Here is a 25,080-nt window from a genome sequence, read left to right as displayed (position 1 = left end):
ATACAAGGCTTCAAGAAAAAATGCCATGTCATTGGCTGTCAAATGTGCTTTCTTGATGTGGCTCCAAAGTTCATTGCTTTAATGCTCAAGCAGGGCCTGGATAGCTCAGACGGTAGAGCATCAGACTTTTAATCTGAGGGTCCAGGGTTCAAGTCCCTGTTCAGGCGCTCTGTTCATGCTTGCAAGAATGTGTAAACGTTTGAGATGCTACGTGGCATTGCAAAATGATGTTGCAGTCAGTTTCCAGAGGGGCCTGCTCAAAATTACAATCCTGGAAAGTTGGCCTGAACTTGTTGCGTCTTTGAGGTAAGCCGCACAGCGCTGACGCCTTTGCAAATATAATATAGTCTTTGGCTGATTCAACTGAAGAGGAAAAGCAGACATCCGTCAAGTGTATTCTTGTCTGGAGAATGCGGGCATCGGTCCCGCCACCTCTCGCATGCAAAGCGAGCGCTCTACCATCTGAGCTAATTCCCCTTACGTCTGTGAGTTGCACGAGGGAAATGTTAAGTGGAATCTTCCCTCTGACCATGTGTTCTAATATGAAAATGAAAAGCACTTTGGCTATTCTGATCCAGCGCCTCTACACTTGCAGTTAATGCCCATCAGTGAAGAGAGACCAGTTATTATCCAGATAAACAACTGATTGGAGAATACGGGTATCGATCCCGTCACCTCTCGCATGCTAAGCGAGCACTCTACCATCTGAGCTAATTCCCCTTTAGCACAACTGTTCCACAAGCTAATTCGATGTCGAGGAATGATTCTAAGAAGTACGTTTTCTGTACTGTACGATACAAGGCTTCAAGAAAAAATGCCATGTCATTGGCTGTCAAATGTGCTTTCTTGATGTGGCTCCAAAGTTCATTGCTGTAATGCTCAAGCAGGGCCTGGATAGCTCAGACGGTAGAGCATCAGACTTTTAATCTGAGGGTCCAGGGTTCAAGTCCCTGTTCAGGCGTTCTGTTCATGCTTGCAAGAATGTGTAAACGTTTGAGACGCTACGTAGCATTGCAAAATGATGTTGCAGTCAGCTTCCAGAGGGGCCTGCTCAAAATGACTATCCTGGAAAGTTGACCTGAACTTGTTGCGTCTTTGAGGTAAGCCGCACAGCGCTGACACCTTTGCAAATATAATCTAGTCTTTGACTGATTCAACTGAAGAGGAAAAGCAGACATCCGTCAAGTTTATTCTTGTCTGGAGAATACGGGCATCGGTCCCGCCACCTCTCGCATGCAAAGCGAGCGCTCTACCATCTGAGCTAATTCCCCTTACGTCTGTGAGTTGCACGAGGGAAATGTTAAGTGGAATCTTCCCTCTGACCAAGTGTGCTAATATGAAAATGAAAAGCACTTTGGCTATTCTGATCCAGCGCCTCTACACTTGCAGTTAATGCCCATCAGTAAAGAGAGACCAGTTATTATCCGGATAAACAACTGATTGGAGAATACGGGCATCGATCCCGTCAGCTCTCGCATGCTAAGCGAGCACTCTACCATCTGAGCTAATTCCCCTTTAGCACAACTGTTCCACAAGCTAATTCGATGTCGAGGAATGATTCTAAGAAGAACGTTTTCTGTACTGTACGATACAAGGCTTCAAGAACAAATGCCATGTCATTGGCTGTCAAATGTGCTTTCTTGATGTGGCTCCAAAGTTCATTGCTGTAATGCTCAAGCAGGGCCTGGATAGCTCAGACGGTAGAGCATCAGACTTTTAATCTGAGGGTCCAGGGTTCAAGTCCCTGTTCAGGCGCTCTGTTCATGCTTGCAAGAATGTGTAAACGTTTGAGACGCTACGTGGCATTGCAAAATGATGTTGCAGTCAGCTTCCAGAGGGGCCTGCTCAAAATTACAATCCTGGAAAGTTGGCCTGAACTTGTTGCGTCTTTGAGGTAAGCCGCACAGCGCTGACACCTTTGCAAATATAATCTAGTCTTTGACTGATTCAACTGAAGAGGAAAAGCGGACATCCGTCAAGTGTATTCTTGTCTGGAGAGTGCGGGCATCGGTCCCGCCACCTCTCGCATGCAAAGCGAGCGCTCTACCATCTGAGCTAATTCCCCTTTAGCACAACTGTTCCACAAGCTAATTCGATGTCGAGGAATGATTCTAAGAAGTACGTTTTCTGTACTGTACGATACAAGGCTTCAAGAAAAAATGCCATGTCATTGGCTGTCAAATGTGCTTTCTTGATGTGGCTCCAAAGTTCATTGCTGTAATGCTCAAGCAGGGCCTGGATAGCTCAGACGGTAGAGCATCAGACTTTCAATCTGAGGGTCCAGGGTTCAAGTCCCTGTTCAGGCGCTCTGTTCATGCTTGCAAGAATGTGTAAACGTTTGAGACGCTACGTGGCATTGCAAAATGATGTTGCAGTCAGTTTCCAGAGGGGCCTGCTCAAAATTACAATCCTGGAAAGTTGGCCTGAACTTGTTGCGTCTTTGAGGTAAGCCGCACAGCGCTGACACCTTTGCAAATATAATCTAGTCTTTGACTGATTCAACTGAAGAGGAAAAGCAGACATCCGTCAAGTGTATTCTTGTCTGGAGAATGCGGGCATCGGTCCCGCCACCTCTCGCATGCAAAGCGAGCGCTCTACCATCTGAGCTAATTCCCCTTACGTCTGTGAGTTGCACGAGGGAAATGTTAAGTGGAATCTTCCCTCTGACCAAGTGTTCTAATATGAAAATGAAAAGCACTTTGGCTATTCTGATCCAGCGCCTCTACACTTGCAGTTAATGCCCATCAGTAAAGAGAGACCAGTTATTATCCGGATAAACAACTGATTGGAGAATACGGGTATCGATCCCGTCACCTCTCGCATGCTAAGCGAGCACTCTACCATCTGAGCTAATTCCCCTTTAGCACAACTGTTCCACAAGCTAATTCGATGTCGAGGAATGATTCTAAGAAGTACGTTTTCTGTACTGTACGATACAAGGCTTCAAGAAAAAATGCCATGTCATTGGTTTTCAAATGTGCTTTCTTGATGTGGCTCCAAACTTCATTGCTGTAATGCTCAAGCAGGGCCTGGATAGCTCAGACGGTAGAGCATCAGACTTTTAATCTGAGGGCCCAGGTTTCAAGTCCCTGTTCAGGCGCTCTGTTCATGCTTGCAAGAATGTGTAATCGTTTGAGACGCTACGTGGCATTGCAAAATGATGTTGCAGTCAGCTTCCAGAGGGGCCTGCTCAAAATTACAATCCTGGAAAGTTGGCCTGAACTTGTTGCGTCTTTGAGGTAAGCCGCACAGCGCTGACACCTTTGCAAATATAATCTAGTCTTTGACTGATTCAACTAAAGAGGAAAAGCAGACATCAGTCAAGTGTATTCTTGTCTGGAGAATGCGGGCATCGGTCCCGCCACCTCTCGCATGCAAAGCGAGCGCTCTACCATCTGAGCTAATTCCCCTTTAGCACAACTGTTCCACAAGCTAATTCGATGTCGAGGAATGATTCTAAGAAGTACGTTTTCTGTACTGTACGATACAAGGCTTCAAGAAAAAATGCCATGTAATTGGCTGTCATATGTGCTTTCTTGATGTGGCTCCAAAGTTCATTGCTGTAATGCTCAAGCAGGGCCTGGATAGCTCAGATGGTAGAGCATCAGACTTTTAATCTGAGGGTCCAGGGTTCAAGTCCCTGTTCAGGCGCTCTGTTCATGCTTGCAAGAATGTGTAAACGTTTGAGATGCTACGTGGCATTGCAAAATGATGTTGCAGTCAGTTTCCAGAGAGGCCTGCTCAAAATTACAATCCTGGAAAGTTGGCCTGAGCTTGTTGCGTCTTTGAGGTAAGCCGCACAGCGCTGACACCTTCGCAAATATAATCTAGTCTTTGACTGATTCAACTGAAGAGGAAAAGCAGACATCCGTCAAGTGTATTCTTGTCTGGAGAATGCGGGCATCGGTCCCGCCACCTCTCGCATGCAAAGCGAGCGCTCTACCATCTTAGCTAATTCCCCTTTATCAAAACTGTTCCATAAGCTAATTCGATGTCGAGGAATGATTCTAAGAAGTATGTTTTCTGTACTGTACGATACAAGGCTTCAAGAAAAAATGCCATGTCATTGGCTGTCAAATGTGCTTTCTTGATGTGGCTCCAAAGTTCATTGCTTTAATGCTCAAGCAGGGCCTGGATAGCTCAGACGGTAGAGCATCAGACTTTTAATCTGAGGGTCCAGGGTTCAAGTCCCTGTTCAGGCGCTCTGTTCATGCTTGCAAGAATGTGTAAACGTTTGAGATGCTACGTGGCATTGCAAAATTATGTTGCAGTCAGCTTCCAGAGGGGCCTGCTCAAAATTACAATCCTGGAAAGTTGGCCTGAACTTGTTGCGTCTTTGAGGTAAGCCGCACAGCGCTGACACCTTTGCAAATATAATCTAGTCTTTGACTGATTCAACTAAAGAGGAAAAGCAGACATCAGTCAAGTGTATTCTTGTCTGGAGAATGCGGGCATCGGTCCCGCCACCTCTCGCATGCAAAGCGAGCGCTCTACTATCTGAGCTAATTCCCCTTTAGCACAACTGTTCCACAAGCTAATTCGATGTCGAGGAATGATTCTAAGAAGTACGTTTTCTGTACTGTACGATACAAGGCTTCAAGAAAAAATGCCATGTAATTGGCTGTCATATGTGCTTTCTTGATGTGGCTCCAAAGTTCATTGCTGTAATGCTCAAGCAGGGCCTGGATAGCTCAGACGGTAGAGCATCAGACTTTTAATCTGAGGGTCCAGGGTTCAAGTCCCTGTTCAGGCGCTCTGTTCATGCTTGCAAGAATGTGTAAACGTTTGAGATGCTACGTGGCATTGCAAAATGATGTTGCAGTCAGTTTCCAGAGAGGCCTGCTCAAAATTACAATCCTGGAAAGTTGGCCTGAGCTTGTTGCGTCTTTGAGGTAAGCCGCACAGCGCTGACACCTTTGCAAATATAATCTAGTCTTTGACTGATTCAACTGAAGAGGAAAAGCAGACATCCGTCAAGTGTATTCTTGTCTGGAGAATGCGGGCATCGGTCCCGCCACCTCTCGCATGCAAAGCGAGCGCTCTACCATCTTAGCTAATTCCCCTTTATCAAAACTGTTCCATAAGCTAATTCGATGTCGAGGAATGATTCTAAGAAGTACGTTTTCTGTACTGTACGATACAAGGCTTCAAGAAAAAATGCCATGTCATTGGCTGTCAAATGTGCTTTCTTGATGTGGCTCCAAAGTTCATTGCTGTAATGCTGAAGCAGGGCCTGGATAGCTCAGACGGTAGAGCATCAGACTTTTAATCTGAGGGTCCAGGGTTCAAGTCCCTGTTCAGGCGCTCTGTTCATGCTTGCAAGAATGTTTGAGACGCTACGTGGCATTGCAAAATGATGTTGCAGTCAGCTTCCAGAGGGGCCTGCTCAAAATTACAATCCTGGAAAGTTGGCCTGAACTTGTTGTGTCTTTGAGGTAAGCCGCACAGCGCTGACACCTTTGCAAATATAATCTAGTCTTTGACTGATTCAACTGAAGAGGAAAAGCAGACATCCGTCAAGTGTATTCTTGTCTGGAGAATGCGGGCATCGATCCCGTCACCTCTCGCATGCTAAGCGAGCACTCTACCATCTGAGCTAATTCCCCATTAGCACAACTGTTCCACAAGCTAATTCGATGTCGAGGAATGATTCTAAGAAGAACGTTTTCTGTACTGTACGATACAAGGCTTCAAGAACAAATGCCATGTCATTGGCTGTCAAATGTGCTTTCTTGATGTGGCTCCAAAGTTCATTGCTGTAATGCTCAAGCAGGGCCTGGATAGCTCAGACGGTAGAGCATCAGACTTTTAATCTGAGGGTCCAGGGTTCAAGTCCCTGTTCAGGCGCTCTGTTCATGCTTGCAAGAATGTTTGAGACGCTACGTGGCATTGCAAAATGATGTTGCAGTCAGCTTCCAGAGGGGCCTGCTCAAAATTACAATCCTGGAAAGTTGGCCTGAACTTGTTGTGTCTTTGAGGTAAGCCGCACAGCGCTGACACCTTTGCAAATATAATTTAGTCTTTGACTGATTCAACTGAAGAGGAAAAGCAGACATCCGTCAAGTGTATTCTTGTCTGGAGAATGCGGGCATCGATCCCGTCACCTCTCGCATGCTAAGCGAGCACTCTACCATCTGAGCTAATTCCCCTTTAGCACAACTGTTCCACAAGCTAATTCGATGTCGAGGAATGATTCTAAGAAGAACGTTTTCTGTACTGTACGATACAAGGCTTCAAGAAAAAATGCCATGTCATTGGCTGTCAAATGTGCTTTCTTGATGTGGCTCCAAAGTTCATTGCTGTAATGCTCAAGCAGGGCCTGGATAGCTCAGACGGTAGAGCATCAGACTTTTAATCTGAGGGTTCAGGGTTCAAGTCCCTGTTCAGGCGCTCTGTTCATGCTTGCAAGAATGTGTAAACGTTTGAGACGCTACGTGGCATTGCAAAATGATGTTGCAGTCAGCTTCCAGAGGGGCCTGCTCAAAATTACAATCCTGGAAAGTTGGCCTGAACTTGTTGCGTCTTTGAGGTAAGCCGCACAGCGCTGACACCTTTGCAAATATAATCTAGTCTTTGACTGATTCAACTGAAGAGGAAAAGCGGACATCCGTCAAGTGTATTCTTGTCTGGAGAGTGCGGGCATCGGTCCCGCCACCTCTCGCATGCAAAGCGAGCGCTCTACCATCTGAGCTAATTCCCCTTTAGCACAACTGTTCCACAAGCTAATTCGATGTCGAGGAATGATTCTAAGAAGTACGTTTTCTGTACTGTACGATACAAGGCTTCAAGAAAAAATGCCATGTCATTGGCTGTCAAATGAGCTTTCTTGATGTGGCTCCAAAGTTCATTGCTGTAATGCTCAAGCAGGGCCTGGATAGCTCAGACGGTAGAGCATCAGACTTTTAATCTGAGGGTCCAGGGTTCAAGTCCCTGTTCAGGCGCTCTGTTCATGCTTGCAAGAATGTGTAAACGTTTGAGACGCTACGTGGCATTGCAAAATGATGTTGCAGTCAGTTTCCAGAGGGGCCTGCTCAAAATTACAATCCTGGAAAGTTGGCCTGAACTTGTTGCGTCTTTGAGGTAAGCCGCACAGCGCTGACACCTTTGCAAATATAATCTAGTCTTTGACTGATTCAACTGAAGAGGAAAAGCAGACATCCGTCAAGTGTATTCTTGTCTGGAGAATGCGGGCATCGGTCCCGCCACCTCTCGCATGCAAAGCGAGCGCTCTACCATCTGAGCTAATTCCCCTTACGTCTGTGAGTTGCACGAGGGAAATGTTAAGTGGAATCTTCCCTCTGACCAAGTGTTCTAATATGAAAATGAAAAGCACTTTGGCTATTCTGATCCAGCGCCTCTACACTTGCAGTTAATGCCCATCAGTAAAGAGAGACCAGTTATTATCCGGATAAACAACTGATTGGAGAATACGGGTATCGATCCCGTCACCTCTCGCATGCTAAGCGAGCACTCTACCATCTGAGCTAATTCCCCTTTAGCACAACTGTTCCACAAGCTAATTCGATGTCGAGGAATGATTCTAAGAAGTACGTTTTCTGTACTGTACGATACAAGGCTTCAAGAAAAAATGCCATGTCATTGGTTTTCAAATGTGCTTTCTTGATGTGGCTCCAAACTTCATTGCTGTAATGCTCAAGCAGGGCCTGGATAGCTCAGACGGTAGAGCATCAGACTTTTAATCTGAGGGTCCAGGGTTCAAGTCCCTGTTCAGGCGCTCTGTTCATGCTTGCAAGAATGTTTGAGACGCTACGTGGCATTGCAAAATGATGTTGCAGTCAGCTTCCAGAGGGGCCTGCTCAAAATTACAATCCTGGAAAGTTGGCCTGAACTTGTTGTGTCTTTGAGGTAAGCCGCACAGCGCTGACACCTTTGCAAATATAATCTAGTCTTTGACTGATTCAACTGAAGAGGAAAAGCAGACATCCGTCAAGTCTATTCTTGTCTGGAGAATGCGGGCATCGATCCCGTCACCTCTCGCATGCTAAGCGAGCACTCTACCATCTGAGCTAATTCCCCATTAGCACAACTGTTCCACAAGCTAATTCGATGTCGAGGAATGATTCTAAGAAGAACGTTTTCTGTACTGTACGATACAAGGCTTCAAGAACAAATGCCATGTCATTGGCTGTCAAATGTGCTTTCTTGATGTGGCTCCAAAGTTCATTGCTGTAATGCTCAAGCAGGGCCTGGATAGCTCAGACGGTAGAGCATCAGACTTTTAATCTGAGGGTCCAGGGTTCAAGTCCCTGTTCAGGCGCTCTGTTCATGCTTGCAAGAATGTGTAAACGTTTGAGATGCTACGTGGCATTGCAAAATGATGTTGCAGTCAGCTTCCAGAGGGGCCTGCTCAAAATTACAATCCTGGAAAGTTGGCCTGAACTTGTTGCGTCTTTGAGGTAAGCCGCACAGCGCTGACACCTTTGCAAATATAATCTAGTCTTTGACTGATTCAACTGAAGAGGAAAAGCGGACATCCGTCAAGTGTATTCTTGTCTGGAGAGTGCGGGCATCGGTCCCGCCACCTCTCGCATGCAAAGCGAGCGCTCTACCATCTGAGCTAATTCCCCTTTAGCACAACTGTTCCACAAGCTAATTCGATGTCGAGGAATGATTCTAAGAAGTACGTTTTCTGTACTGTACGATACAAGGCTTCAAGAAAAAATGCCATGTCATTGGCTGTCAAATGTGCTTTCTTGATGTGGCTCCAAAGTTCATTGCTGTAATGCTCAAGCAGGGCCTGGATAGCTCAGACGGTAGAGCATCAGACTTTTAATCTGAGGGTCCAGGGTTCAAGTCCCTGTTCAGGCGCTCTGTTCATGCTTGCAAGAAGGTGTAAACGTTTGAGACGCTACGTGGCATTGCAAAATGATGTTGCAGTCAGTTTCCAGAGGGGCCTGCTCAAAATTACAATCCTGGAAAGTTTGCCTGAACTTGTTGCGTCTTTGAGGTAAGCCGCACAGCGCTGATACCTTCGCAAATATAATCTAGTCTTTGACTGATTCAACTGAAGAGGAAAAGCAGACATCCGTCAAGTGTATTCTTGTCTGGAGAATGCGGGCATCGGTCCCGCCACCTCTCGCATGCAAAGCGAGCGCTCTACCATCTGAGCTAATTCCCCTTACGTCTGTGAGTTGCACGAGGGAAATGTTAAGTGGAATCTTCCCTCTGACCAAGTGTTCTAATATGAAAATGAAAAGCACTTTGGCTATTCTGATCCAGCGCCTCAACACTTGCAGTTAATGCCCATCAGTAAAGAGAGACCAGTTATTATCCGGATAAACAACTGATTGGAGAATACGGGTATCGATCCCGTCACCTCTCGCATGCTAAGCGAGCACTCTACCATCTGAGCTAATTCCCCTTTAGCACAACTGTTCCACAAGCTAATTCGATGTCGAGGATTGGCCCCAGAATTAGCCAAAAATACACACGAGTGCATCAATGCCATAGGTGCTTGACTCAAACTACATAATCAGAGGGAATGATAGAAGTGTGTTTTCTGTACTGTACGATACAAGGCTTCATGAAAAAATGCCATGTCATTGGCTGTCAAATGTGCTTTCTTGATCTGGCTACAAAGTTCATTGCTGTAATGCTCAAGCAGGGCCTGGATAGCTCAGACGGTAGAGCATCAGACTTTTAATCTGAGTTTCCAGGGTTCAAGTCCCTATTCAGGTGCTCTGTTCATGCTTGCAAGAATGTGTAAACGTTTGAGACGCTACATGGCATTGCAAAATGATGTTGCAGTCATTTTCCAGAGGGGCCTGTTAGCGCCTGCTCAAAATTACAATCATATAAAGTTGGCCTGAACTTGTTGCGTCTTTGAGGTAAGCTGCACAGCATTGACGACACCTTTGCAAATATAATCTAGTCTTTGACTGATTCAACTGAAGAGTAAAAGCAGACATCCGTCAAGTGTATTCTTGTGTGGAGAATGCGGGCATCGGTCCCGCCACCTCTCGCATGCAAAGCGAGCGCTCTACCATCTGAGCTAATTCCCCTTACGTCTGTGAGTTGCACGAGGGAAATGTTAAGTGGAATCTTCCCTCTGACCAAGTGTACTAATACAAAAATGAAAAGCACTTTGGCTATTCTGATCCAGCGCCTCTACACTTGCAGTTAATGCCCATCAGTAAAGAGAGACCAGTTATTATCCGGATAAACAACTAATTGGAGAATACGGGTATCGATTCCGTCGCCTCTCGCATGCTAAGCGAGCACTCTACCATCTGAGCTAATTCCCCTTACATCTGTGAGTTGCACGAGGGAATTGTTAAGTGGAATCTTCCCTCTGACCAAGTGTACTAATACGAAAATGAAAAGCACTTTGGCTATTCTGATCCAGCGCCTCTACACTTGCAGTTAATGCCCATCAGTAAAGAGAGACCAGTTATTATCCAGATAAACAACTAATTGGAAAATACGGGTATCGATCCCGTCACCTCTCGCATGCTAAGCGAGCACACTACCATCTGAGCTAATTCCCCCTTAGCAAAACTGTTCCACAAGCTAATTCGATGTCGAGGATTGGCCCCAGAATTAGCCAAAAATGCACACGAGTGCATCAATGTCTGATCAAACTACATAATCAGAGGGAATGATTCTAAGAAGTCCGTTTTCTGTACTGTACGATACAAGGCTTCAAGAAAAAATGCCATGTCATTGGCTGTCAAATGTGCTTTCTTGATGTGGCTCCAAATTTCATCGCTGTAATGCTCAAGCAGGGCCTGGATAGCTCAGACGGAAGAGCATCAGACTTTTAATCTGAGGGTCCAGGGTTCAAGTCCCTGTTCAGGCGCTCTGTTCATGCTTGCAAGAATATGTAAACGTTTGAGACGCTACGTGGCATTGCGAAATGATGTTGCGGTCAGTTTCCAGAGGGGCCTGTCAGTGCCTGCTCAAAATTACAATCATATAAAGTTGGCCTGAACTTATTGCGTCTTTGAGGTAAGCTGCACAGCGTTGACGACACCTTTGCAAATATAATCTAGTCTTTGACTGATTCAACTGAAGAGTAAAAGCAGACATCCATCAAGTGTATTCTTGCGTGGAGAAGGCGGGCATCGGTGCCGCCACCTCTCGCATGCAAAGCGAGCGCTCTACCATCTGAGCTAATTCCCCTTACGTCTGTGAGTTGCACGACGGAAATGTTAAGTGGAATCTTCCTTCTGACCAAGTGTTCTAATACGAAAATGAAAAGCACTTTGGCTATTCTGATCCAGCGCCTCTACACTTGCAGTTAATGCCCATCAGTAAAGAGAGACCAGTTATTATCCGGATAAAGAACTACTTGGAGAATACGGGTATCGATCCCGTCACCTCTCGCATGCTAAGCGAGCACTCTACCATCGGAGCTAATTCCCCTTTAGCACAACTGTTCCACAAGCTAATTCGATGTCGAGGATTGGCCCCAGAATTAGCCAAAAATGCACACGAGTGCATCAATGCCATAGGTGCTTGACTCAAACAACATAATCAGAGGGAATGATTCTAAGAAGTCCGTTTTCTGTACTCTACGATACAAGGCTTCAAGAAAAAATGCCATGTCATTGGCTGTCAAATGTGCTTTCTTGATGTGGCTCCAAAGTTCATCGCTGTAATGCTTAAGCAGGGCCTGGATAGCGGAGACGGTAGAGCATTAGACTTTTAATCTGAGGGTCCAGGGTTCAAGTCCCTGTTCAGGCGCTCTGTTCATGCTTGCAAGAATATGTAAACGTTTGAGACGCTACGTGGCATTGTGAAAAAATCTTGCAGTCAGTTTCCAGAGGGGCCTGCTCAAAATTACAATCATATAATGTTGGCCTGAACTTGTTGCGTCTTTGAAAAAAGCAGACATCCGTGTGTATTATATATAAGTATATAAGTGTATTATTGTCTGGAGAATGCGGGTATATGTCCCGCCACTTTTCCTATGCTAAGCGAGCACTCTACCATCTGATCTAATTCCCCTTTAGCACAGCATTTCTACAAGTTTCCATGTCGAGGATTGGGCCCAGAATTAGCCAAAAATACATGACTGTACCAATGCCATAGGTGCGTGCTTGACTCAAACTATATAATCAGATATAGAATATAGAATGATCTAAGAAGTACGTTTTCTGTACTATACGATACAAGGCTTTGAGAAAAAATGCCTTGTCATTGGCTGACAAATTTGCTTTTTTTACGTAGCTCCAAAGTCATTTTTAATCTGAGGCTCCTGGGTTCAAGTCCCATTTTAGGCATTCTGTTCATAATTACAAAAATCTGTAAATGTTTGAAGCAGTACGTGGCATTGCAAAATCATGTTGCAGTCAGTACAAAAAAGTACAATCATGCATCATTGTATAAAATCGGCCTAAACATACTTTGTCTTTGAGGTAAACTGCACAGCGCTGACACCTTTGAAAATGTAATCTAGTGTTAAAGTAAATCTAGACATCTGTCAAGTATATTCTTGTCTGGAAAATGCAGGTATCAGGCACGGCACCTCTCACATGCATAGCGAGCGCTCTACCATCTGAGCTAATTACCCTTCGCGGGCCTCACATCTTAGCCTGGTTCCAGTCGAATCTGCCATTGCAAAAAAAAAAAACAGTCTGGCCCCTCTCAATAGAGATTGGATTTCTAATTATACCTTGCAGTGAATGTGTTAAGAACATTTTAATATAGGAAGATGTGTGGAAATATTGGGCCTTAAATGTACTGTAATTAAGGGGGGGGGGTATTATATATATTTAGCCCCTCATTTGTAAAGGAAATGTACATATGAAATGAAATGTAAAAGCAAAAAGAAATACATCTAAAAGAAATGGTGTTTTCAGGGGACATGGCATTTTTTCTCCTTCACATGTCCCTAGTGCCCATGTGTCCCTAGTGCCCAGATGGTTTTGTTGCCCAGTTATCCGTAGTGCCCAGATGGTTTTGGTGCCCACCTGATCGGTTACCTGCCAGGGTGACGGCTTGTGTTGGTAACTGGAATACTCGCCCCAAAACACGCTCGCTCCCTGTTTCTTTCGTGGACCAGCGGTTCTTGTATTCTTGTATTTGTTTTGAGGATAAGGTTAGAAATACGCTTAGGGTTAGCCATAGTTTTACTGAAATTAAGTTTAGGAATAAGTTTAGGTTTTGGCACCATTTTACTAGGAATACCAGGTGAATACCGGCGGATTTGCCCCGGGGCGACTGTGATTTGGGGTGAGGTATTCCATGCGTGCCGCCTTCAGGCTACAATATGGGGAATATTGGCAAACTTTTTGTGATTATTTGAAATGGAGACACATGTGAAGGTGGAAAAGTAGATGGTTGCCTAGCCAGAGCCATGAGCGATTTTTGTAGCAAGTTGGGAGAGAATTGGACAACTGCTTGGCTCTGAGTTAATAGGGTACAGACATAGGGTACAGACATAGGACCGGGCTTCAATTAGGTAGCAATATATCTGCAAGAATCTTCCCTTTCACCAAGAGTTTTAAAATGAAAATGACCTGTTCATGCATTCTGTTCATGCTTGCATTGATATGTACATTTTAGATTAGAATTATGATGCTCTTAAGCAGTTTATAAACTGTTAACAAGCTTTTCATACAAGCTTATCTAACAATAAACATGTTTACTATCATTAAAACGTAACGTATATAATCTTAGTAACACATATTTTAGTAACACAGATTATATATGTGTTACTAAGATTATAAACATTTTTAAAGTACTTATAAGTTCCTTATTATATATTAATGAATGTTTATTACAGCCTTTATTATAAGTTCCTCATCCACGTCCTGCCTTAAGTTGTCGAGAAAATCAAGAGGATTTTATTTGTCTCTCACATATACTGGTACAATCAGCGGCATGTTGGTGTGGCATGTCCGCAAGACTGTGCTTCAGCAAAACAATATACTACATAAGATAATACTTGATTAAAAAACGAGGTTTGAAGATGTGTCTCACATTCACACCATCCATGCTACCCTAGCATGTCATGGACACATTTTGACAGGAAACCAAGTCTGTTCATATCTTTCACACATCTAAACATAAACAGTACAGCAGGATGAACTGCGATGTGAGTGTGTGTGTGTGTGTGTGTGTGTGTGTGTGTGTGTGTGTGTGTGTGTGTGTGTGTGTGTGTTTGTTTTAAGCGCTGCTCAGGGTTTCAACTCCAGGCAGGACTTTACCCTCCAGCAACTCCAGGCTTGCTCCACCCCCAGTGCTAACATGGCTAACCTTGTCCTCTGTGTTCCACTTGGCGCAGCAAGTCGCTGTGTCCCCCCCACCAATGATGGTGATACAGCCAGTCTGCGTGACCTCCACCACTTTGTCCATCAGGTTCTTGGTTCCGTGGGCAAAGTTGTCCCACTCAAACACACCCACTGGTCCGTTCCATACGATCTGCTTAGCTCTGCACACAGCCTCAGCAAACACCTTGGAGCTCTCTGGACCACAGTCTAGACCCATCCAGCCAGCAGGAATACCGGCTAAAACGGTGGCACTTCCCATTGCAGCTTTCTCATCAAACCTATCTGCTGTGATGAAGTCCACAGGAAGGTTGATCTTCACGCTGTTCTTCTCTGCCTTGGCCATCAGATCCTCAACGATCTTAGCTCCTTCCTCATCATACAGGGACATGCCGATCTCCATATTGTTGAGGACTTTGAGGAAGGTGAAGGCCATTCCTCCTCCGATAATCATCTCGTTAACCTGGTCCAACATGTTGTTAATCAACTGTATCTTATCTTTCACCTTCGCTCCTCCGAGGATGGCTAGGAAAGGCCTCTGAGGTTTCTCCAGCGCCATGGCAAAGTAGTCTAACTCCTTCTTCATCAAGAAACCTGCTGCTTTCTGAGGAAGGTTCACTCCTACTATGGAGCTGTGCGCCCTGTGTGCGGTACCGAAGGCGTCGTTGACGTAGACATCTCCCAGCTTTGACAGAGATGTCCTGAACAAATGGATCTGTTCTTGGGATGCTTTGGTCTTGTTACCAGCAGCGTCCTTGCCCTTGCCTTCTTCTCCGATGTGGAAACGGAGATTCTCCAACAGGATGACCGATCCGGGCACAGGGCTGCAACACGCTGCCTCCACTTCAGGGCCAACGCAGTCCCTCAGGAAGCACACGTCCCTACCCAGTAATGTTTTGAGCTCTGCAGCAACAGGTTCCAGTGAGTATTTTTCAGGCATGGGGTTTCCGTCAGGTCGACCCAGATGACTCATCAGAACCACGGCCTTGGCTCCATGTTCCAGACAGTGTTTGATAGAAGGAACAGCAGCTTTGATCCTCTGGCTGTTTGTAATCTGCTTGTCTTTCATGGGAACATTGAAATCAACCCTCATGATGACTCGTTTCCCGCTGACGTCCACTTTGTCCAGGGTGAGTTTGGTTGACAGAGACATGATGGCCGTTTGTTTACCTGCTATAGTTACTTGTATGCTGTTCCTCCTAGTGTTCTGCTCGGTCTATTACTGTCCCCCTGGGTTCTGCTGGGCATTAAATTAACAAATTAAAATAACATGAACTCAGGCACGTAGAATACACTCTATTATGTTGCCGTGACGGTGACTTGCATTGTGATTGGCTGAGAGGCATTGCTAATGTCTCCAAACATAGAAATATACCATTCTGAGCTCTTATTTACCCTACTTGTATCCTAGCAACGACCACCCTCAACTGTCAATGAGGCTAGTTTGCATGTTCTTCACATTCTAATATTCTTTACAAATGGAACCAAATGGACTTGAACAGATCCATTTGGTTCCATTTATACACTCAGAGTTGTGTGGAAATTAGTCCCCCCTTCTCTGTAGCCTAGAACCGGACAATCGGGGGTCATGTGATCAGTGACAGTACAGTGAGGCCCCTAGGCAGCCTTGTACTAGCAAAAGTACTTGCACAGCAATTAGTCCTTCCCGCTGAGATAATAGAGATGATAATGTATTCTTCTACAATAAAAGGACAGAGGGTAATATGCCATAAATCAGCCATAGAGCTAGTATGTGTCAGGATCCTTGTTTCTTGGGTATAATTTCCTGTTATCCTTGTACTTTTATTGTGTAGTATTGTCCCTAGTGTTTGTTTACCTGTCTTGTCTCTCCTCCCTGTGATTACTTGTTTCTCCACCTGTGTCCTGTTAGTCTCCCAGCCAATCCCTGTGTTGATTGTAGTTATGTTTCACCTGTGTCTTGTTAGTCTGTGTCTATTTAAACCTCCCTGTGTTCAGCGTTCCCATGTCAGATTATAGTTGTTGTGTCCTGCCTTGTATGTCCTGCTGTATTGACAACTTATATTGAAAGTTTGTTAATAAATCATCATTGAACTTGATCTTCCTGCCTGGTTCTGCGCTTGGGTCCAAACACTTGTCTCACATAGAGCTAGTATGGCTCAAATGAAACCTCATACTGATACTGTCACCTCCAGTCTCTGCAGAGGGAACTCCACATGTCAAGCATGGACTAACGTCGCCTGCCAAACTCGGTAGCATTTAGGATGGTGCGGTAGAATCCGAGGCTGAGAAAGACACTGGCGCTGAACCGAGTGTTACGGAAAACAGCAACCTTTACTTTTATTGATTCTGTTCACAGAATTGACTGCGTACCAACAAGGGCAAGGCCATCCAGGCACATCTGCCTGGATGGTCAGCATGCTCCTGACAGTAATGTTCTTTAGGGATGATTCTTTGTGAATAAAGCCATATGTCATAAACACGACGGCCCGCCATTGAAAATCCCCAAAACAACAAGAGCACGTTGCTCTGCTCTGCTCCACACACCAGGCTAGGTTCATGACACCAAAGGATTAGCCAGTGATGTCATCATTACTGGTCAACACACCAGGCTAGGTTCATGACAGCAAAGGATTCGACAGTGATGTCATCATTATGCAACCCGGAAGTACACATCGCCGGCATTGGGATGCCAGGTTGGGATGCCACGCCAGAAACAAGCAAGAACCTGCATGATTTTTTTTTTTTTTTTTTTTTTTTTTTTTTTTTACCGTTTGGAGATTTTCATCCGACGACTTTGGCGCGGACCACCAGGGGGTCCGCGGACCCCCTCAAACATAAAAAATATTATTTCTTCCCAATTTTTTTCTCAATTTTTTTACTTTTACATTACAACTTCTTTTTTTTTTTTTTTTTTTCCCCAAATGTTCATCCCATATATACACGCGCCCCGTGCGCGGCTAGGGGTTTCGGGCGGCCGTAGGCCGCCCGGACCTCTAGTATGTCATAAATTATCACCCAGCCAAACAAAACACAGGCGAGGCTTGTGTTTGCCAAGTTCCTTCCCTTTATCTAAGTCTTTCCGGGCTTACACACTGATCTCACACTTATTTGGAACTTGTAAAGCTGCTCTGTGGCCAACAGTACATAAGACTGTGGTTTTACTGGGCAGTTCCCAGGTTTTAATGTGTCTGTGAGTGTGAAGCTGTACGTTCCTGAAAAACAATGTGTTCTCAGCTAACCTACCCTGGGTAAATAAAGGTAAAAAAAAAAGAGGAAAATAAATGCCAGTCTCAACAGAGTCTGGTGGGGATTTGTGGGACACTAAAGGCTGACTTATACTTAATTTACGACGGTGTGCTGAAAATAGCGAATATACAGGCTTATGCGATGCGTTTTGAGCTTGTATTATGCGCTATTTTCAGCGTGTAACACCGCCAGCGTACAACGCAAAATAGATTAAGCAAAATCACAGCTTTCTAGTTATCTCTGTCAAGCCGAAGACAGATGGGCGATTATACTTTCGCCCATCAGTGTGTGTGTGTGTATCTCTGGCCGTGGTTAATCCACTGAAAACCACTACACCAATCAGGGTCAAATGTACGAAGGAACTTCATCCCAGAATATTTTTAACGACAACTACCTTATGTTTTGTATGAGAATTCTATTATTATTAGTAGGGTTGCCAACTACCTGAAATTCAGATAATGGACACCCGACCGGGCGTCCCTTATTTCCAAGAAAAATACGGGATGCCCAGAAAGGGATGAAATCTGACTTTATATTTGAATAATATCAACCACTTGAACATCAGCATCCACATTCTAGGGGGAACATTAGCCAAAAATAGCATATCTACGAGCTCACAACGCATCACAACGGAACAAGGTGTGTGTCCCGTTCAATAAGGGACGTCATTTAGTTTCCAAATAAGGGACTGTTGGCAACCTTAGTCTGGAGTCGTGTGGAATTCCATATTTGGGTAAGCCAACCTATTGCTTTTGAGCTGTTGAGTGGTTCTGGTGCTGACCCGCTGGATGGGTCAGCACCAAATATCTTGTTGAGATCAGTAGGCCACAGAAGTACTTTACCTCAACGTTTCACGATTTATACTTTTTTAAATAATTTAATCTAATATGGGGAGTCAATGGGGGTATGAGCATGCACAAACCTTGCCCAAATGTAGAATCAAATGTCATGCATGTCATAGACAGTTGATGTCACAGGGCTGACCACTTTGAAGCCTGGCCGTTTTTATGCGGATCCAGAGCTCCACATAATTTCCTCATTTATTATATATATATTTTTTCATTTAATAACTTGTTAACTGTTTCAAGAGGTACATACAGTATGTATAAACACATCGTCCTTAGGCATAGTATTGAAGGTTAGCCTTCTTTTTAGCTTGGACTTCAAGGATGCCTTCCATGTAATCCTCATGGTTCAGCTCTGTTGCACCATGACGCAGCGCTATCATGCCAGCCTCAACACATACAGCTTTGCACTGTGCTGCATTGAAGTCATCAGTGCAGCTGGCCAGCTCCTCATAGTTGACATCAGCGTGGACATTCATCTTACGTGAGTGAATTTGCATAATCCGAGCCCTGGCCTCCTCATTCGGCATTGGAAATTCAATCTTTCTGTCTATACGTCCAGAACGGAGCAGCGCCGGGTCCAAGATATCTACTCTATTGGTGGCAGCAATCACCTTTACATGCATGTTGGGCTGAAATCCATCCAGCTGGCTAAGAAGCTCCAACATAGTTCTTTGGACCTCCCTGTCACCTGCCTTCTCGTTGTCAAAGCGTTTGGTTCCAATAGCATCGATTTCATCTATAAAGATGATAGATGGGGTCTTTTCTTTGGCCAGGGCAAAGGCATCTCTGACCAGCTTGGCACCATCTCCAATAAACATCTGGACTAGTTGGGGACCTGCTAACTTCAGAAATGTGGCCTTAGTTTGAGCAGCACAAGCTCTGGCGAGTAGAGTTTTTCCTGTCCCTGGGGGGCCATACATCAAAACCCCCTTAGGAGGCTGAATTCCCAAGTTCTCAAACTTCTCCTTGTGGTTCATGGGAAGAACAATGGCTTCTACCAGCTCTTGTATCTGTTTGTCCAGCCCTCCTATGTCGCTGTACTGTTCTGTGGGTCGTTCATCCACCTCCATAGCCTTGACCCTGGAGTCATACTCATTAGGCAAAGTCTCCAAGATCAGGTAGGAGTCTTTGTTGACACCGACCAGATCTCCAGGCCTGAGTTTCCCTGCATCAACCAGGCCGATAACAGGCAGGAAGTAGGTCTGTCTGGTAGAAGTCTTGATCACGGCGCACTTTCCTTTTCTCTGAGAGTCCAGGTCGATGTTTGCTCCATCCTCCTGATCAATTGGATCCACGTCCAACAGCTCTATGACACTAGACACGAGATAAGGGAGTGTCTTGTTCAGTTTAACTTTCTCTGTGTTTTCTTTAATCTTCTCCTTCATGGTTTGAAGATCATGGGTCGCTTTCTGAACCTCACTCTTCATTAGCTTTATTTCATCGTCCAGGAGTGGGGTACGATGTTCAATTTCCTGAGTGGACATTTTTAACACCTCTTCTACAATTCCATCATCCCCCAACGATGCCATATTTGCTGAGTAATGGTGGGAATTCTGAGTGACCAAAGCGGCTGTATCTTCAGTTGCCTTCATTTATATTGTTACGTCTGTACAAACGTCACGCAAAGCTTGGCCAATCCACAAAGCGGATGGGTTGGGTTGGCCAATCAGGGAAGCCAATGGCTGTTATCTCCCTATTATGGCAAATTGATCGCCATAGCAACCCCAGCCCAGGCAGCCGTTGAATATCTATGTTTCTGGACCCCCAAAAAAGTCGCTATTGGCGTTGTTGGCATATTGAGGGAATAGAATAAGGATAGAAAATTAAGCATTAAATAAATAACCATATTCTGTTCATGAAATAACCTAATCTAAATTCTATATTTGATTACACACCATGTAATTTGAGAATGTCGAACGAGATATTGAGGGAATAGAATAAGGATAGATAACTAAGCATTAAATAAATAACCATATTCTGTCCATGAAATAGCCTAATCTAATGTGGAACGATGTGATACCGTAGATACAGATGTTTCATGCATGCATTATCGTTCCCATACTTGAAAGGGACGGCCTTAGTATGAGCTGTTGGTTGTCGTCCACTGTGTGTCCGTCTGTAGTTCACGAATCTCGGGAAACATTGCATATATGGGCATACTCATATATGGGACTGACCAATTTCAAACTCAGCGCGCCCATCGGCAAGAACCTTAGGGAGTGTGGTGCTTGTGCCAAGTCGGTTGGATCGGCAGAACCGCTGATCCGACCAATATGCCCATATATAGGTATATATCGAGATCAAACTGATATGCCCACCAATGCCCATATATGGGCATATGCCATAAGGGTTCTCCATATATGGGCATAAAAGACAGACAGACAGATAGAGATATCCATATGACCACTGAATGGAGAATTGAACATTCTTGATACCTTCCCACTAGCCCAAATATGAAAAAGTATATATATGTGCCACAAATAGTTTAATTAAATTTATAGTACTTCATCAACCACTACTGTTTGTAAGAAATCCCGTCAGTGACTAGTGTCATGATGCAGAGAGCCTACTAATATTAGACAATCAGCAATGTCTAATATTAGCTCGCTGCCATTGATGGATGGTCAGCAGTTGCCTAATAGCCTGGGCAGCATATCTTTTCGTGTCTATGATCCGGTCAGGAGCGGAAGTAACTCTACGTCACCAGGCGCGTCATCCGCGTCATCAGGTGGCCGGATGGGCAGATCCGGAAAGACGTCACCCCAAAATAGGTCCGTCCTAATAAAATCCTTGATGCGGCATAGTTTAGCTTATTTTTGAGTGGTGCCAACCACTCCTATATCTGACTTTGTCTGTGTGTCCGTCCGTATGTCCAATAAACAAACATTGATGACAACATCAATACGGGGCTCATCAAAGGCACCACTCTCTTCACACAGGGTGTGATTTTTTAAACATAAATGTGCGTGCACTATCCGGAGACTATTTAGCGTCTGTATTATCCCATGGGGAAATTCTATTCCATTTAAATAGGGATTGGGGAACCAAAACAAAGCGGCACCGCAAAACCGGATGGGCAGAATCCGGAAAGAGGATTCTTTTTCTTTTTTTGTCAGTAGGCGTGGCCTTGACCGGATCATATGGGTCTTTAATAATGCATACCAGGCTTTCCTCCGAGGTGGAAAGACTGGTGACGCGAGGTTAGTTGCCTAATGGTGCTACTGCTCCCAGGGAAAAAAAACCTTAAAGGACAACTTTGTTTTTTTACAACAAGGGTTCATTTATTTGTTTGTAATGATAATAATTAAAAGATGAGTGGTTAGAAAAATGCATCAATTGCTTTCTATCGTTTTAGCGATTTTTAACTGGGGGGCGGGGGCATTCAGTTTGTACAAAATGCCTTAGATCATGAACGCAGTGTCTGATTTCCGTGAAACTGTGTACGCACATCCCCACTAGGCCAAGGAAGAAATGCCACCCACATTTTTCAAATCAGCCTCATGGTGGCGCTATAACAGACATATTCACATTTTGGCCTATAACTCTTGAAAAGTAGGTCATACAATAAACATCTTTCTCTGGATTCTGTGGCATTTCTTCCTTGGCCTAGTCGGGATGTGCGTACCAAATTTCATGGCAATCGGACGCTGCGTTCATGATTTGAAGCATTTTGTACAAAACTGGACACTCCTGCAAACTTTGGAAGCAAATCTTAGCCAATAAGGGTGGAATATAAAATATCCGACAAATCTGTCTTGATCACATGACTATAGTGATACTGTGTACCGATTTGTGTGATGTTTGGACACAATTTGTAAGAGTAATATCAAATAATTTGTTTTGCAAAAATAGGCCTCCTGGTGGCGCTATAACAGACCAATGTGAAAAATTCAGGGTAGAGGTTCTGCCCTGACCTCCGTGCCTTCGGCCTTATGGATATAAAAATAGCGACTTAGTGTGAAACAAATAGCTTTTTTACCAATTACTAATAATAAATTACTTGTTTTTAACACTCATCTTTTAATTATTATCCTTGCAAACTAATAAAATAAACCTTTTTGTAAAAAAACAAAGTTGTCCTTTAACATTACTGCGACGAAATTTCAAGAGAGATACGTTACGTTATTGTAGAGACAACAAAAGAGGTACATTAACATTACTTTAACATGAGAGAGATGTTAAAAGTATGGCTACTGTGATGAGAACAAGAGCCAAGTGTAATGTTACTGTAACAAGAGTGAGATGAGGTACAAGAGTTGATAATTAAATTGAGTAATAAAAAACATGGATATATGATATATCTCAACGTTACTGGATTGAGAGTGAGACATGATAAAAAAAGTGAAATGAAATTAATAATATATGGGTAATAAATGGTAGTTCCATCTGCAGTTCATGTAGGGCTATAAGGCATTTTAAAAATGAAAAATTATGTGGTAATGGTTAACAGTGCTACAGTATAGGCTATAATATGGACAGAAATATTGTCATATAGATTGCTTTTTGTTGTGTTTTAACCTCAAGATCATTGAAGGTACAATGTCATCATTCACTAGCCTACTCAAGTTCAGTCACACTTGTTTTAGAAAAACATTGTTTAAACAAATGAAACGCACTCATATAATTTAAATAAATATGATCTATTATTATTCGTTGAAATTACATTTTGACTTGTTTAGGACTCAAAAAACAAAAAGTTTAGGACTTGGACTTGACTTGAGACTTACAAATGAATGACTTTGTCCCACCTCTGCAGGTAACAACAGAAATAAGCTGTTTTATTTGATTTGCTCCCTTAGCAGGGGCGCACGGCTGGACCAGGCATGGTCAAACACTCCTGTGCCAACTTCATCCCCCTTTGGAGCAACAAAGACAGGTATTGTTGGTGAAATGTTCCATCCTGGAGGTGGAGAAGGATCGGGGATGCTATTCTACCTCCTCGAAAATTAAGTTAAACTAGACGGTGAGAAAAACACTCTGCAATGCAGCAGGTTCTCTCAGGCGTGGCAATCAGACTCTATGTAAAATTTAATAAAAACAATGATCAAGAAAAAAGGATCAAACATTGTGATTAAATGCTAAATAATGTGAAAAATATAATTAGATAGAAATATAATTGTGTAGAGACGTAGAGATTCTATATATAAGTAAAATTCCAAGGTTTTTCCTTGGAGACAAAGACAAACACGTTTCCTTAGGCATCTTAGGCATAGTACTGTAGGTTAGCCTTCTTTTTAGCTTGGACTTCAAGGATGCCTTCCATGTAATCCTCGTGGTTCAGCTCTGTAGCACCACGACGCAGTGCTATCATGCCAGCCTCAACACATACAGCTTTGCACTGTGCTGCATTGAAGTCGTCAGTGCAGCTGGCCAGCTCCTCATAGTTGACATCAGGGCTAACATTCATTTTGCGTGAGTGAATCTGCATAATCCGAGCCCTGGCCTCCTCATTTGGCATTGGAAATTCAATCTTTCTGTCTATACGTCCAGAACGGAGTAGCGCCGGGTCCAAGATATCTACTCTATTGGTGGCAGCAATCACCTTAACATGCATGTTGGGCTGAAATCCATCCAGCTGGTTAAGAAGCTCCAACATAGTTCTTTGGACCTCCCTGTCACCGGCCTTCTCGCTGTCAAAGCGTTTGGTTCCAATAGCATCAATTTCATCTATGAAGATGATAGATGGGGCCTTTTCTTTGGCCAGGGCAAAGGCATCTCTAACCAGCTTGGCACCATCTCCAATAAACATCTGGACTAGTTGGGGACCTGCTAGCTTCAGAAATGTGGCCTTAGTTTGAGCAGCACAAGCTCTGGCGAGTAGAGTTTTTCCTGTTCCTGGGGGGCCATACATCAAAACCCCTTTAGGAGGCTGAATCCCCAAGTTCTCAAACTTCTCCTTGTGGTTCATGGGAAGAACAATGGCTTCTACCAGCTCCTGTATCTGTTTGTCCAGCCCTCCTATATCACTGTATTGCTCCGTGGGTCGTTCATCCACCTCCATAGCCTTGACCCTGGAGTCATACTCATTAGGCAAAGTCTCCAAGATCAGGTAGGAGTCTTTGTTGACACCGACCAGATCTCCTGGCTTGAGTTTCTCTGCATCAACCAGGCCGATCACAGGCAGAAAGTAGGTCTGTCTGGTAGAAGTCTTGATCACGGCGCATTTTCCTTTTCTCTGAGAGTCTAAGTCGATGTTTGCTCCATCTTCCTCCTGATCATTTGGGTCCACGTCCAACAGCTCTATGACATTAGACGCAAGATATGGCAGTGTCTTGTTCAGTTTGATCTTTTCTGTGTTCTCTTTAATCTTCTCCTTCATTGCCTGAAGGTCGTGGGTCACTCTCTGAACCTCACTCTTCATTAGCTTTATTTCACTGTCCAGGAGTGGGATACGTTGAACAATTTCCTCCGTGGACATCTTTAACACCTCTTCTCCGATTCCATCCTCTACATCGTCCCAAGCAGACCTTTCACTTAGTGACACCATTTTTGCTTCGTAATAGTGGAAACTCTGACCACCCAGTGTATACTATACCTTACTATTTCTGTGTCTGCCAAATACTCGGGTCATATTGTACATGCTACCATTTATATTGGTACATCATACAAACGTCACACAAAGCTGATTGGTTGGGTTGGCCAATCAAGGCAATTGATTGCCATAGCAGCCCCAGCCCAGCTCTGGAACCAGCTCTGGAACCATCCTTGGCCTGCTGGCAGTGTGAACAAGAAATATGATGCTGAACGTCCTACTCATTTGCAAGATTACA

The 25,080-nt window shown here is 44.2% G+C and overlaps 3 protein-coding genes across 3 annotated transcripts; all 3 read right to left on the bottom strand.

Moving 5' to 3' along the window:
• Positions 1 to 14,133: 14,133 nt before the first annotated feature.
• On the bottom strand, positions 14,134 to 15,387 carry LOC311056869 (phosphoglycerate kinase 1-like; the record flags this gene model as incomplete). The annotated part of the gene is made up of 1 exon (XM_084073711.1): positions 14,134 to 15,387. One exon carries the CDS (start codon positions 15,385 to 15,387, stop codon positions 14,134 to 14,136), a length of 1,254 nt encoding a protein of 417 aa, XP_083929837.1.
• Positions 15,388 to 18,582: 3,195 nt separating this feature from the next.
• On the bottom strand, positions 18,583 to 19,794 carry LOC311057779 (26S proteasome regulatory subunit 6A-A-like; the record flags this gene model as incomplete). Its single annotated transcript, XM_084074862.1, has 1 exon — positions 18,583 to 19,794. One exon carries the CDS (start codon positions 19,792 to 19,794, stop codon positions 18,583 to 18,585), a length of 1,212 nt encoding a protein of 403 aa, XP_083930988.1.
• A 3,719-nt stretch (positions 19,795 to 23,513) lies between these two features.
• LOC311056689 (26S proteasome regulatory subunit 6A-B-like) lies at positions 23,514 to 24,797 on the bottom strand (the record flags this gene model as incomplete). Its single annotated transcript, XM_084073496.1, has 1 exon — positions 23,514 to 24,797. One exon carries the CDS (start codon positions 24,795 to 24,797, stop codon positions 23,514 to 23,516), a length of 1,284 nt encoding a protein of 427 aa, XP_083929622.1.
• Between the last annotated feature and the right edge of the window lie 283 nt (positions 24,798 to 25,080).

The sequence above is a fragment of the Gymnoscopelus microlampas genome (genome assembly GCF_963454915.1).
Source record: "Gymnoscopelus microlampas genome assembly, chromosome: 12".
In the NCBI taxonomy this organism is placed as follows: Eukaryota; Metazoa; Chordata; class Actinopteri; order Myctophiformes; family Myctophidae; genus Gymnoscopelus; species Gymnoscopelus microlampas.
Note: the sequence above shows the minus strand (reverse complement) of the source record. Positions and strands in the feature narration are given on the sequence as shown.